General features: G+C 40.9%; 1 protein-coding gene across 1 annotated transcript; it reads left to right on the plus strand.

Annotated features, from left to right (window-relative positions):
• Window positions 1–203: 203 nt before the first annotated feature.
• On the plus strand, window positions 204–13,884 carry adpgk2 (ADP-dependent glucokinase 2). The gene is made up of 7 exons (XM_084062169.1): window positions 204–445; window positions 4,295–4,454; window positions 6,072–6,262; window positions 6,805–6,901; window positions 7,563–7,699; window positions 7,847–7,983; window positions 10,831–13,884. Exons 1-7 carry the CDS (start codon window positions 250–252, stop codon window positions 11,386–11,388), a joined length of 1,476 nt encoding a protein of 491 aa, XP_083918295.1. The 5' UTR covers window positions 204–249; the 3' UTR covers window positions 11,389–13,884.
• Window positions 13,885–14,734: the final 850 nt, after the last annotated feature.

A 14,734-nucleotide genomic window follows, 5' to 3' on the forward strand; every position in this document is an offset into this window, starting at 1 on the left:
TTTTGATACCAAATACCTTTGTACTTTCACTCAAGTAAATGTTGAATTCCTACATCGCAGTATTGATACTTTTACTTAAGTAAATAATTGAGTACTTCTTTCCACCACCGGACGGGCCCCTCAGGGTATCAAATCGAGTGCCACCACACACTCCGGTTGGTTAGGGAGCAAAGCACTGCGAGCAGTCAGTCAGTGTGGAGCAGACCGTCACCGTGTCGCTGCCGGCAGCTAGCTAGAAAACAACCAACCATGGAGGGGAGAAGTGGGCTTTCGTTTATGAAGTATGGGTCAGCTCTGTCCCTGTTGGTAGTTATGTGGGCTTACTGGTTCAGAACACCACAGAACACCGTGTTGGACGACCGGCTCGACGCCGTGCTGTCCTCTCTGCTGCGGGCCGAAGGCAAAGTGGGGATCAGTCATGCAGCCAGACCCAGGGTGGCCATTGGTAAGAGAGCTAGCGTTAGCTAACATTGATGGTTTAAATACATTCTGGTGAATTATCAACAGCACAGCAGCCTGTTTTGTTATTTGTCAAGTATACAGACTGCACAGGATAAGTTGTTCGCAAACGTTTATGAATTTAATTGAATGTAATTAATGTACTTGTCTACACGCTCGCTACCTAGTAGGCTACTACGAATATGCATCAGTGGTGGCTCCTGGCAAATATTTACTAAATATTTCGGGGGAGGGGGGCCAGTTTTGTTAACTTGACATTGTCATATTGCATTTTCTAATGTAATTTACCTACGTGCAGACTACAAATACAGTATGTGACTATGTGTATAGTCTCTGAATGGATACAATTGGTATCCCAACCTGAAATTAATAGAGCTGGAGAGAATCCTGTTACTGAACAAATTCTCTATAGCAATGATTACTATCAGAATTAGCCTCGGATCAAGACTATCATAGATGTATTTTATCACATTTTGACATAGAGCTCCAGGGTGGGTGTGGGGGGTAGTTATCAGTGAGAACCAGTCATAAAACAAGTTTATTAGCTGATATTATTATTTAGTGGTGGGCTAGCACACAGGAGCACATTGAGAATGCATCGAAATGGCTGGGAAGGGGGAGGATGACATTAACATTGAAGTCAATGAGATCACCTGGGTGCACTGCAAATCGTAAGTTATGTATGTAACTATGTTTCTATGAATTCTTCCTGACTGTCAGTGGCAGTGCTTAACACTGTATGATATCATCCAGTGTTAAGCACTGCCTCTGGCAGTCAGGAAGAATGAAATGGAACAAGTTTTGCACCCATGTGCCCCTCAAAGGGGCGGGCCTACGGCTACACAGGACTCTTGACCCTGATTGTGACATTCCATACTTGGTTTGAAGACTTTTGGTGTAACACCATACAGTGGAGAAAATGTTCCATTGGGGGGCCATAATGGATGAGCCGTCACTGCTATGCCACAGCCAAGATCTTTTGCTAAAAGTTAACAATTTTTGTCAAAGATTGACTAAGTGCTCCATCTTGATTTGAATCATTCAATCATGTTCAGTCGGTGTTGTTGACAAGGGTCAGTCAAGAAATACAGGCGGTAAACAGCAATGAAACATCGAGACAACTTGAATGGAATGTACATGTTTGTCATTCCGATGTATGACAATTTTGACAAAAGACTGTAAATGCCTTTGAAAATAGGTTAGTGTGTGCCAGGTGTGTTAGTTTAGTAGCCTCTCAGTCTCCACTCACCAGATGTCTATCATTGTGAATTTGACTGAATTACAAATAACATTATTATATTCCTCAAGAGCCACTAATAGTCTAGTTCTAGTAGGACCATGGGTGGTGGAGAATGAATTTCTTTTGAGTTCTTTGCTTCTCAGCAGCAGATAAACCAACCCGGAGACCTTCACATGTACATAGCGTTTTATGTTTCTTTTCTGGGTTACTAACAGACCACAGCATCTCATCTCAAACGTCATGGATTTAAAGGTTATGTGATCTGAGAGGTGAAATACTCAGACTGAAACCCATCCTGATTATCACTGACATGATGGAACTGAGTTTATCAGCCAACTGGTGATGAAATCGGTCATAGTACCATATACCTCCATACTATCCTTTGGACCCTATGATAGACTCAACTGTATAAGCTTTCACCTTATCTGCTCAACCTTTAGCCAGTCCAGCAACAGTCCCTGCCATGCTGTCTCTTCCATATAATTACCACCGTTACGTCATTATTGTCTCCGCCAGGAGACTATGTTTTTGTTCTCGTCCTTCTGTGTGTCCAAGCTAACATTGGTCAAGCTTCACGTGACAATATGTTGAAAGGGTGTGCTTTGATTGGCTAGCGAGACGCATGATGAAATAGAGTTCTATAAATAGGTGTATCACTTCAAAAGATAATTTATATCTTTTGAAGTGAGGTAAGACAGGATTAATCAGGAACAGTACTGGCGGAGACCTGTGCTCCTAGGAGCACATTTTCTAGTATTTAAATTGTTTTACCATTTAAATCTTATTTTATACTTAGCCATACAACATTGTATTTAAAAACTTAAAATAGCTCATGCAATGCGTTGTGAGCTTGTTATTTGGAAAATGAGAAAGTTTTCACCAGGTTGAAAGTGATTAATTGAGGTGGCTTAGCCAGTTTGTGCACAGACTGTTACGAAGATGACGACAGCGATACAGTACTACGCCCGTATATGGACACAACGCCAGTGTGACGTCGTCTTACGACTGCATGGCATCATATCCTACCCATAAATACTACGACTCTGTCAGATGGGATGGCGTTCGGCAGTTGTAGTGATAATAGAAATAACTAGAAAAAGTGCTCCTCGGAGCACAACTCTCCGCTGTTGGGAATGTTGTGAATGTTCTATCTGTATAAGTGTCCTATCCGTCCTGTCTGTATAAGTGTCCTATCCGTCCTGTCTGTGTAAGTGTCTTATCCGTCCTGTCTGTGTACTGTAAGTGTCCTATCCGTCCTGTCTATATAAGTGTCCTATCTGTCCTATCTGCCAATTATGTATCAGCCATGCAGCCATTTCGTGATGGTTCCTGTCTTACCTCACTTTGACGCCATGTATTTATACAGTATTTCACCGTATTGTCACGTGTCACGTGAGGCTTGACCAATCGGTGTGTCATATTTAGAAAGTGAAAACAATACTCTCCTGCGGAGAGTAATAATTAGGTAAATACCAGGGCCTTTTCACCATATCTAAGGTGTGTGATTAAAGATCCATTCCAATCTGGGCCCCCCGTCAGTCACTTGCGGCGATCAATAGAAAGAGTCAGCCCATTAAGAAATACAGTCCTTATATCTTGCAGAAGTCCCTGCAACACAGACCATGCTCCTGGAGCAATGAAGACTGGAATTTGAATTTTCCGTCTTGTCTTGCGTGACTCTCCTCTCTCTGTGCCCTTTGGTTGCCTGTCTCTATTATCTCCAATCTAAGAAACAAAGCATACAATTCTGAAAAAAATATTTTGGGGAAAAAAATAAAGAAATCCTTAGCTGAAGCAGGAATTTCGTATACAGTAGGGTGGGCTTTATGATATTATAAGCCTGTTAATTTACGTGTTCACACAGTTTCTGTATGCATTTATTACCTGCAGTCGTTACTTTCCATTCCTTACATTTGGCAGCTGCAACTATGTTGGTTTTGGCCTGTATATGTTTAATTATTCATATTTGTTTTATGATGCATTGCTCTTCATCATACAGTATGTTGCTTTTGCTTTAGCAAGACTGCGATTGTGAGGTTAGTGAAGCTGATAACGACAACTTGATATCCTGGGTATGTCAAATTTGCATTGTAGAAACCAGATGGTAGCTGCTTTACATCTCTGTTCGGTTTTCAATTGACATCAGTCATATTTTATTGACAAAAGCAAACATCAAAACATTTTTGACTGAACTCCTTGATATTGATAATTTGACTATCTTTGGGGGATAGAAGTGATCAATAGTCATATGGATGTGATGATGACCAAACAGGTTGAGGCATTCACTGTTCCTCACTTTCAGAAAATGTCATCACTTTATGATAATGCTGCCTTTAAGACCAGGAAATGTACGATAATTACCCAAATAACACATTATCTCACTGGGAGGGTTTTAAGTCATGCAGAGGAGGAATCAACCCCTGGTCTCCACGGGGGCTGGTTCTTCTTGGCATGACGTGTTCACATCTACAGTATTAGTACCTCTGCTCCTCTCTCCTTCAGAACCCCATTTCTTCCCTCCAGGTTTTGTACATGATGTGGTAATAGCTAGTTTGGCATCGTTTGAGCATCTGTGTGTTTCTGTGTTTCCTGCAGGTTTCGGAGGTTGTGTAGACCTGATAGTGGATGGTGTGACATTGTTGAATAAAATGGGTCTGACTCCAAGTGGCCAGCCACTCCATCACGACTACATAGAGAACACTGAGCAGCTTATCCAGAGCTTCGCTTACTTCTTCCCGCCGGGAGCCGCTGCAGAGTGAGTGAGCTGTGTGCATGTGTGCACCTGCACATATATCTCTGGGCAAGTTTGTGTGTTTACACATCCTGTGTATTTTGTAAACTTTACACAGGATGTGTGTGTGGTTAGTTTCAGAATTAGCTGTTCATGATCTACCTGCATTTGTCTCACCACCTCCTTGCATACAGTAGATAGTCTGTGAGTTGTCTAGCAGCACTCTAGCTGATGCGCTGAGTATGTAAGCCACTGTGTATGTCTTTAGAATCAGTTCAACCTGGGGGCGCTTGATAGCTGAATAGTTAGGGCTCGTACCACCATATAGGCTCTAATGCCCGACAGCAAGTCCCTGGTTCAATTCCCGACCGGGCGAACCTTTGCTGCATGTCACTCCCTTACTCTCTCCCTGTTTAATGTCCATCTCCACTGTCACTATCAATAAAGGCTCAGAAAAGCCTGGGGCGGAATCAGTTCAACCTGGAGTAATCCACACAAAGTTGTCGTTGTTAAAGCTGCAATCCGTAATTATTTTTTGTGAATAAAACTTTATTTTAACTAATCAGTATGTCCGAGTCTGTTAATACGATATAAATAAAACTACGGTGGTTCATGGTGGTCTCCCTTCTCTTCTATTGAGACATTTAGATCCTGTGGTCGGATAGTATGAAATGGAAATAATTTCCCCTCCCAAACATGCTCAAACCCAGGTTAAAATCCCGGGTAGGACATGAAAATTATGGATTGCACTATTAACTTTAACAGGTCTGCCTGAGTTGGTCGTTGTGATGAATACTTACCCTTATGTACAACATTATTCAATCAATAATCAAATCCAGACAATCCAACCATATAGGAAGTGTAAGGATGGTGTTAATGCTTAGCCTGAGTCAGTAACTCAGATGATGATGAGTCAACAGATGAACTCAATATGATTCTGAACAGCTGTAACAATCGCAAATGAAACTAAATCGGGCTGATTAAATCCCTGTGTTTATTCATACACGAGAGAGGACTTCATTGTAACACTGTGAGTCATTTCATTCCTACAGTAAAATACACAGCATTCTCTTTCCTTTATCTCATGATTCTGTTTCTGACTGTATGGCCATGTTCATTATCTGGAAGTAAATCCTAAAAACAACTGACTGTCATGCTCACTATGCACGGAGTGAATGTGAGTGAGAGATTAGACAGAGGGACAGACAGAAACTTCTGGCCTGCTCAGAAAGGTTTCTGAAATATGTAAATCTTCTTAGCCATTGTTTATTTATCGTGTTTATTCATTTTAAAGCACCTGTTTAGCTTTTAGAAAATGTAAACATAAAGCTTTTATGGATAGATGCACAGTTTTTAATTGGACTTAAAGGGGGTGTTAAACAGCTCAATAGTCTGATGGTAAATCATTGCTATAGAGTGTTTGTTCAGTAACACAGGTATCCCTGTCTCTCCAGCTCTTTAGTAAACAGAAATACATTTTCAGGTGGGGATACCAATTTTATGCTGGAGAGTGAACTTGTACAGGATAAACAACTGAAATTGGAATTCTCCTCTTGTCTCTTCTCTTACCTCTCCTTCTCCTGTCTTCTTCTCTCCTAACTTGTGCTCTCCTCTCCTACCTTTACTTCTCTCCTCTTTCAGGCGTTTTGTGATAAATGACACCCTGTTCAGTGAGCTGGTGGAGGCCTCCCGCGAGTTACCTGGCAACAGATGGTCGGTGGGGGGCAACGCCCCGGTCATGGCTGGTCGCATGGCAACTGAAGGGTGTGACGTACTGCTAGGGGGAAGCTTTAGTCCTGACTTCACTGATGTCTTGTCTGGACACATTGCAGGTACACACACGAGGGCTGAACAATTAAAATTAGGTCATTAGTCACTGTAATGGGTGGTCTTTGTGCTATGTAGAAACCGCAAGCCAGACTCTTATTTCCATTTAGGCAATCCAACATTGAACTAGAGTACAAATTCGTTCCAATCGCTTTGATAAAACACTGCAGTTTTTAAATGGTCCTGTAGTTGACTGGAACTACAGGGTCAAGACAGTTTTTTGTACAAAGGCATTTTTAAAACTAGAGGGAATGTTTCCTGTAATATTAATACATTATTAATAATGCTAAAGATTCTAGGACCAACAGACATGATGATTAGGAGGCATACCCAGGGAGCAAGTTGTTGACCTTATATTTTGTGTGACAAGAGATGGGCTCTGTGAGCTCTGGTATCAGACACTTTCCCGTTAAAGAGTGTGAGAAACTCTTCACATTTAATAGGGGAGCATTCAGTAACAACGTTACGGGCTGATAACACGATTAGTGGTATTGAAAAAGTTGTTGTTTCCTGTCCGCCCCCTCTCTTCATGCCTCCATTTCTGCAGTGGCAGGAAACGTGGTGGAGGAACCTGACATCCACCTAATCCTGGAGTATCCAATGGGAGCAAAGTGGGGGCAATACACCTCACGCAGAGCTAATAGGTAGGACATATACTTACAGGTATGTTTACTTGTTGCTATAGTAACAAATTAATAGATTTTGTACAAACTGTCTGCCACCATCATGTTCAGAATTTGAGTCAAAGCCATATATATTTTTTTTTATTTTTTACAAATGAGAGGCTTTATTTAAAGTGAATGTGTTTACTTCATAATTCCTAGTCATCACTCATGTCTGCTCATAGTTATAATAAACATGTGTTGTTTACTGTGTTGCTGAAACGCTGGTGAGAGGGGACAGCACGGCCCGGTTTAATTAAACTGGAATCCTGCGTCCTCGACTGCATAGGGCCTCGACTGCATAGGGCTGCATATGTTTCTCTAAACCCCCCAATGGTTTAGTTATGGAGTTTATGTATGATAATTGAAATGGACAAAGCGTCTCGGACTGATAGACTATCGCTGAGCAAAGAATATTGGCTTGTGTACAGCAAAGCTTTAACTTCACACAGGTGAACAAAAGCAAATGATTGAGTAGCAGAATCTTTTAATTAGCTAGATATTTGTTACACAGACATTGGTAACCTTGTGAATTCCCTGTGTCAACCCACACATTATTACTGTGTGTACCTGTTAAGTATATTGTCAATACTGATGACCCTAACTCCTGTCTATTGTTCTGTGTATTATATTGTATATTCAGGTACATAGTTCATAGTGATGACCATAACCCCTACCTGGCCTCCATGGAGGACTTTGCTGACAAATTAAAAGACTACCAACCAGACCTTCTAGTGGTGGGCGGGCTACAGATGATGGACAGTTTCCCCTTCCAATCAGGTCAGCACAACAACTAGTGTTGACATTACACAAACTCTTCGTACAGCTGACCCCCATTACTCCCCTTTCTGTATTATTCCTATATGTTCATTGAAGATGCTAATTTGGGGCAAATAAAGGCATTGACATTGAACTTATCCTCCTCAGGTGAACGTGAACGTCTCCTCTCCCGTCTGGCTGATCTCCTCATTTCCTCATCTCCTCACACTGGGGTTCATTTTGAGATGGCCAGTTTTGTAGACGAAGGTCTCATGGAAGACCTCCTTAGCCTGGTCATTCCACACGTATGTAATTCATTTATTACTAATATTCCTCGTGGCAAGGCAGGATTGGAGTGATTACAGTTATTGATGAATCAAACATAAAATCGATATGCAGTGTTAAGTGATTTACCGGGTTCCCACGGTCAGGAAATTCCTGGAAATATTTTGAAATTCAATGTCTTGAGGCATGGAAAAGGTTTGGAATTAACTGAATGTTTTTGAAAATGTTTGGACACAATTTACATAGTTTTTGGCTATTGATTTTGTTATGTCCCAAAACATGTCTACTATTACGTGAAATACGTGTGGCCTAATGTGTACAGGAAGTCACGTGACTAAAATAATAGATCTACAAGCTAACAACACGGTGCACTGTGATACGTTGTTGGCATATAGATCTAGTTCTTTCTGTCACGTGACACCTTTGCCTGCGTCTGTCTAGGGCAGTGGTAAGCAACCTTTTCAAGCCCAAGAGCACATTTTATTTCCAATTGTAGGCCATGATCTACCACTAAAATATGTTTTTAAAAAAACACTTGCATGATTGCAATTTCTGACAGGCTCAATGCATGTGCATACATCCACACAAAGACTAGTAATAAGAATAAAGATGATAGTTATATAATAAATGCCTAAATATTAAGAAAAACGTATTAGAAATATACATATTAGGACAAAAATACAAATAAACTTCTTTGTTTTTAAAATAAAACAAAACACAAAGGACATGAAATAAATTGCTTTTACAGATTTCTTCTCTTCAATGCACAATATTTAGTTTCTCAGTACTCAATTTCTAAGAATTTTCACATTTACAGATATTCTGTTCAAATGACAAAAATACATCCATGACCATATATTTGCACAGATGTGGTGACAGATACAATACTCTCAGGATCAGCCCACCTTTAATGAGACTTCTATGACTGCACATTATCTGCAAGCCATTTGAAATCTCGTTGATACTTAGTGAATGCCAGTCTGAGGCAGTCATTAAGATGTGAGTCAGTCATACGAGTTCTAAACTTGGATTTTATTATTTTCAAGTAGGCATGCAGCTTAAGTGCACACGACACAATCAGGGGATACTTCACAATTGACCAAAAGTCCAGGTTTCTAGCTCTGCCCTCCAGTTGGTAGTCAGTTAGTAGTTCAAAAATCTCCATTTCAACACCTGTAGTTCATGCAAACGCATCCTGCATTTTAACTGACAGCTGTTCAATGTCAATACTGAGGAAAGGGTTTGATACACAAGCAGCAACTTAACTCATGCCTTGTACCTCAACAAATCTACGGCCAAATTCTGATTTCAGTCCAATAACCAAGCATCGTCAGACATCAATGATCTGCTCATACTCCTCGTCCCTCAACTTCAGAAAAATGATGATCTCTGGCAGTAAATCCAGAAAACGCTGCAGCACGTTGCCCCGACTGAGCCACCTAACGTCTGCATGAAGTATATCAAACCTCCAAATGCAGAGTCAGTGCCAGTGCTCATTGACATTTTCAGATTCTTCTTTAAGAAGATTAGTTAACATTCTTTGAAAAGTTATGATTTTTTTCCCCATTCCAAGTGGCTATGACTGACCACTTTAGCCCTATTTTATAACTATCTGAAAATAGCTGATCTACAAGCTCACAACATTCATCGCTACGCGTTGTGAGCTTGTAGATCTGCTATTTTCAAACATATTTGTACTTTACTACTGGTACTTTAAGTATATTTTGATGCCAATAATTTTGTACTTTTACTCAAGTAACATTTTGAACACAGGCCTAAAAGGTATTTTCTACATTGTGGTATTGCTACTTTTACTTAAGTAAAATATCTTGAGTACTTCTTCCACCACTTTGCTCAAATGCGATCTGCTGCGATGGCACTTTGTAACGTTGTAGAACACTGTTTGAAGATTTAAATTGAGCGTTCTCCACCACTGAAAAGGCTTGCATGTCACGAGACTGCGCTCGTAATTTCTTGAGCACAACCCGCAAGTTGAATTATGTGTGCGCGGAATGTAGGCTACAGGAAAACAACGACGCATGGCTACCCTTTGACCAGCGTTGCCAGATTTTGTGAGAGAAACAAGCAACCAGATCTATGAAAAGAAGTCCAAAATAAGCGACTAGGGCAGTTCAGTCCAACTTTATTGTTGAATGTTTTAGAGCAGTGGTTCACAAACATTTTCATGTCAAGGACGAATATATTGGGGGTCCTTGAAGGACCCCCAATATATTCAAGCGACTTTACAGAAAAACAAGCCCAAAGTAGCTTATAATAAGCAGACTTGGCAACACTGCCTTAGATGCACTAGCCTAGTCTACACCAGAGTGTAGAAGAGAGAGTAACGACACGCTTTGATCTCGCCGCAAAGCGGGCTCCTATGGGCTATAGTTCCAAACATTGGAACTATCTCATTGTGATAGACAGAGCACTTCTGCATTTCATTCTTACAATGGGAGTCGACGCTAGTGTCAGAACTCTCTTTATGGCTCTGGTCTACACTACACAAATTCTGTTAATTGTCGATGGCTGCCCGTTTGCCACTGGGCCCACCCCGCGATCGACTTACAAGGCTTTGATGATCTACCAGTAGATCGTAATCGACTGGTTGGTTACCCCTGGTCTAGGGGCATCGATAGTACTATATCCATGGAAATGGGGTAAAATACTTTGAAAATGTTTTGAAAATTCATTGTTAAAAATGTGTGGGAACCCTGGATTTATGAACAGCATAGCATGGGTGGTAATTGGCTAAAAGTCAGTATCTATCTATATTTTGTATCTTTATTCAGTACTGTTGTTAATATGATCATTATATTGATACTCAAGACCTCAGTATGTTTGATGTTGTGGTCTTTGTCTTCCAGTCTGATTCTTTAGGAATGAATGAACAGGAACTTCCAAACCTCCTCAGTCTGATGAAAGGTACTAATGTCACAGTACTCTCCGACCCCAACCCCCGCGTCGCTACTGTCCTCGACCAGATGAGGGAGCTCTACCGCCTGGTCAACGAGCGCTACAGGGAGGCTAATGCTGATGGCAAAAGTGGCACAAATGAGGGACGACCTCTGACCCGGCTCCACGTTCACACGCTGGCCTTCCAGGCAATGATTGTGACCCGTGGCTCTCAGTGGAAGAACACAATGTCTGCCACGGCTAAGGCCTCGCTGACGGCTAACCGGCACGTCTGCGGCTCGCCCGACATCGACCCCAGCAAGGCCCGGCTCATAATGGATGATTCCTTCTCCATCAGCAGGCAAGAGGGCAGCCAGCGGATTCCCCTGCAGGAGGCACGACCTGTCAGCTGTTGGGAAGAGGATAACTATCAGATCTGTGTGGCTCCGGTGTTGGTGTGCACTGAGGTCTACCAGACAGCTGGGGGAGGAGACAACATCTCAGCCGCAGGGCTTGTGCTTCAGATCTAGAGAGGGGAAACTGGTTGGTCTATCTGTATATCATGCTAACTAGATGTTAGCAGCTAATGAGGTGAGGGAGAATGGATTGATTGTTGTATTTATGATGCTAAATAGCCATGGGCAGCTAATGTGGCTAACATTGGAGATTACGCATCAGGTTAAAAGTAGCCACTCTTGCATCTAATATGTATGGCGTATGTACAGGAGAATCGTTTATTTTGGGGTGGAGGGACTTGTCGTTCAGTCACACTCTTTGGCTTTGAATAAACGGCTCAGCGTGGAGAACAGGATAGTGAAACTCTATAATCGGAAAATACGGATTTCTGTAACAAATTATGTGCAACCCACAACCCAGCCTTGCTGCAGAACAGGTCTGTGTTTTCTCGTGGGCAGAAAAGGGCAAAGACGTTTTTGCATCCAATTTGTTTGATTTACAACAGGACTGTCCTGTTTGTCCCTGTGACTCGTACAGCCAATTCTCTGCATCCCATCATCTGACTGCAGCAGTCCGAATCACATAAAGACAGACTGGACAGGGCTAAATTCAGGAACACATGAAGATATTTTTAGTTTCGGTTTGTTTCAGGACAAATTACTTTTTATTTTATTTGTGTATCCAGCTGAGAATTCCAAAGAAGCCGAACTGTGCTATACTGTTATCTCCTTGTGTCTGGAGACTGACTGATGTCTGCAACAGTTTGGCTCTCATAGCTCTGGGAAACATTCTGCAATTCAAACCAGTAAGCCAACTTTCACCATCAACCAACAAAAATGTAAGAATCTCCTGAGCCTGTCTGTTAACCCCTGCCCAATCTCTCTAATGTCATTCATTTTAACCACTTAAACCATGTATACTTCATTGACCTGTGTCCCCCCAATGGGTCTATATACTAGACTACCTCCTTTTCCTCTTCCCCCCAAAATAGCCGATCTACAAGTTTGTAGATCTGCTGTTTTCATGGAATGAGTCTACCACTTCTGCCCAAAAAGACCAACAGTTGGTCAGATGGAACCTTCCCATAACATGTGACAACTGGCAACTGGATTTGTTGTGACAGATGAGGTCATTCCTCTGTTCACTTACAGTGCAAATGTACTCTGCTCGTAGCCAGATATGCCATTCGTTTTTTCCCGACCTCCATCCCCTCCCCTTTTTTGCAGCTTTCTCTTTCCATATCCTTCTCTCCATTAGAGGAACACTTCATCTTCTTCAATCGTATATCCATACTGTATTTGGATCCACACTAAAGCTCACTATATAATTTCTGTCAATTCCCAGTTGCGCGATGTGAGTATTTACACACAAAAAATTGGGGGACATGCAATACATACAGACACACTCCCCTTAGGCACCATGTGTAAAAATGTTTGAAAACCCACTGATGTCATTGGCAGGAAGTGTTACACGTACCCACAAACCACCTCTGAATCACACCGGCTACACAGCAATCATTCCCTATAGTGAGTATTAGTGAGCACCTATATGGGTGAAAAACAGGTGGTATTCCTTCAACCTATGTTCCCTCTGTCTTGCTTGTCCTGCACTACAGCTCTGTGTATGGACTAGAACTGTTGGTAGCAGATGTCCTGGTTAAATCCAGCTCAATAAATGTGTTCTGCTGGTGGTCAGACACCCAATGCATCCAATGTCCCGACGCACATTACATACACTCATCTCATTCCAAAGCCTATCTCTATCTCTATCTATAATATGGAGACGATGTCATTGTACAATCTCATTCTATTGACGGCTGGGATCAGCTCCAGTTGCACCAAGCCACTTGAAATAGGATAAATTATTTAATTTCTGTTTTGTTTTTGTTTTCTGTATTTCCTGGATGGGTTGATCTTAAACGGGACTAATTTCATGTTCTGGTTTCTGTGTCTTGTTTCTAATGAATCAAACATTCCAATATTTCTGCAGTTTTAGACTTTCGCTTGCCAGCTGGACATTTTTCTCACCAACCAATTATTTTTTTGTCAGTTTTTGAGTGGTGGCTTGTGACCGTTTCTTATTTAAAGAGGAATGATGACGAGCCATTTTAAAGTGAGAAACTAACTATGTGTAGCTCCAGTGTAAAAGGTGTTCAGGTCTCCCTTAAGGGAATAAGACTTGAAGAGTTGATGCTGTAACACTTCTCTCTTCTGTACTTGAATGTTTAGTATAAAAGGGAATGTTTTAGTTTTAAAGCGTGTGTGATTGTGTACTAATCATCATTCCTGGTTGGATACCAAGAATAACGGGTCATGTTTTTACTGTGAACTGCTTCTGTTCAGTGCATAACATGAACATGTGTTCAAGCTGAGTGCTGACTGCTGTCATATGATATACATTATATCATAATATATTTAATATCACATGATGATATACTATCATATTGCATGATATACCTGTAGTGTATATCATTATCTAATTTGATACTTGATCATATCCATGTTCTAAAGCTATTTGACAGATTTCTGCATTACGTCTCATCACGGTCTTATGTAATCACTCTAACGTAAGATAGACGCTATAGGCTCTGCTGGTTGTCTATTCTGTCTATTCTTTAATTTTAGTTTTTAACAGTAGTCTCAGCTGTGTTGTTTAGGTTTATGGCCAGCTCACTGTAGACCGGGGGACCGGAATTGTGCTAAAAATGTACATGTATTTAAATAGTAAATTATTTCACAATGTAGTTTCCAATGGATACATTCAGTCTTCTATCATATCATCATAATGTTATCTTTGACAGAAACACGCTAGGAGTTCTCAAACTTGTTTACACCATTTTATGTGAGAAATGTTTTGGCGACCCCACACTTGATTTACAGTGCAATTTCAAAGTTTAAATAAAGCATATTTAAAAAGAAAGCATACATTGGTAGCATTGAATAGTAATATTTTTAGAAAATGCATTTACAAAGCTGTGATTCCTGCTGATTTTTTGACATCAACGTAGTTTAAAAGCTATGGAAAGGTTTTTCTGTACACGTTTTTTTGAAGCATACAGTATATACTGTCGTGTAGCCTATCTGTTGCCAGAACCTTAATAAATAAAACTAAACAAAGGAAATGCTTTTCAAAAACAAACACAACAGACTTGATGGGGAGGATAATACCCTTTCTTTTTCAGTTGTCAATGTGTGTCCCGACCAATAGTTTGAGAACCTCTGCTCTAGCCAATATTTCAAGTCATTGGATAGGACATTAAGAACCGTTTATTAATAGATATTACATAGATTTAGGGGGTATTACTTTTTCCTAAAACCTTTAAACTACCTTTTTTATCTATGTCTAACCTACCTCATTTAATATACCTGTTTTTTTTATATTCTTTGGGGCTTTTTCTACCTTTATTGCTAGGAAAGTAGG

The sequence above is a fragment of the Gymnoscopelus microlampas genome (genome assembly GCF_963454915.1).
Source record: "Gymnoscopelus microlampas genome assembly, chromosome: 1".
Taxonomy (NCBI): domain Eukaryota; kingdom Metazoa; phylum Chordata; class Actinopteri; order Myctophiformes; family Myctophidae; genus Gymnoscopelus; species Gymnoscopelus microlampas.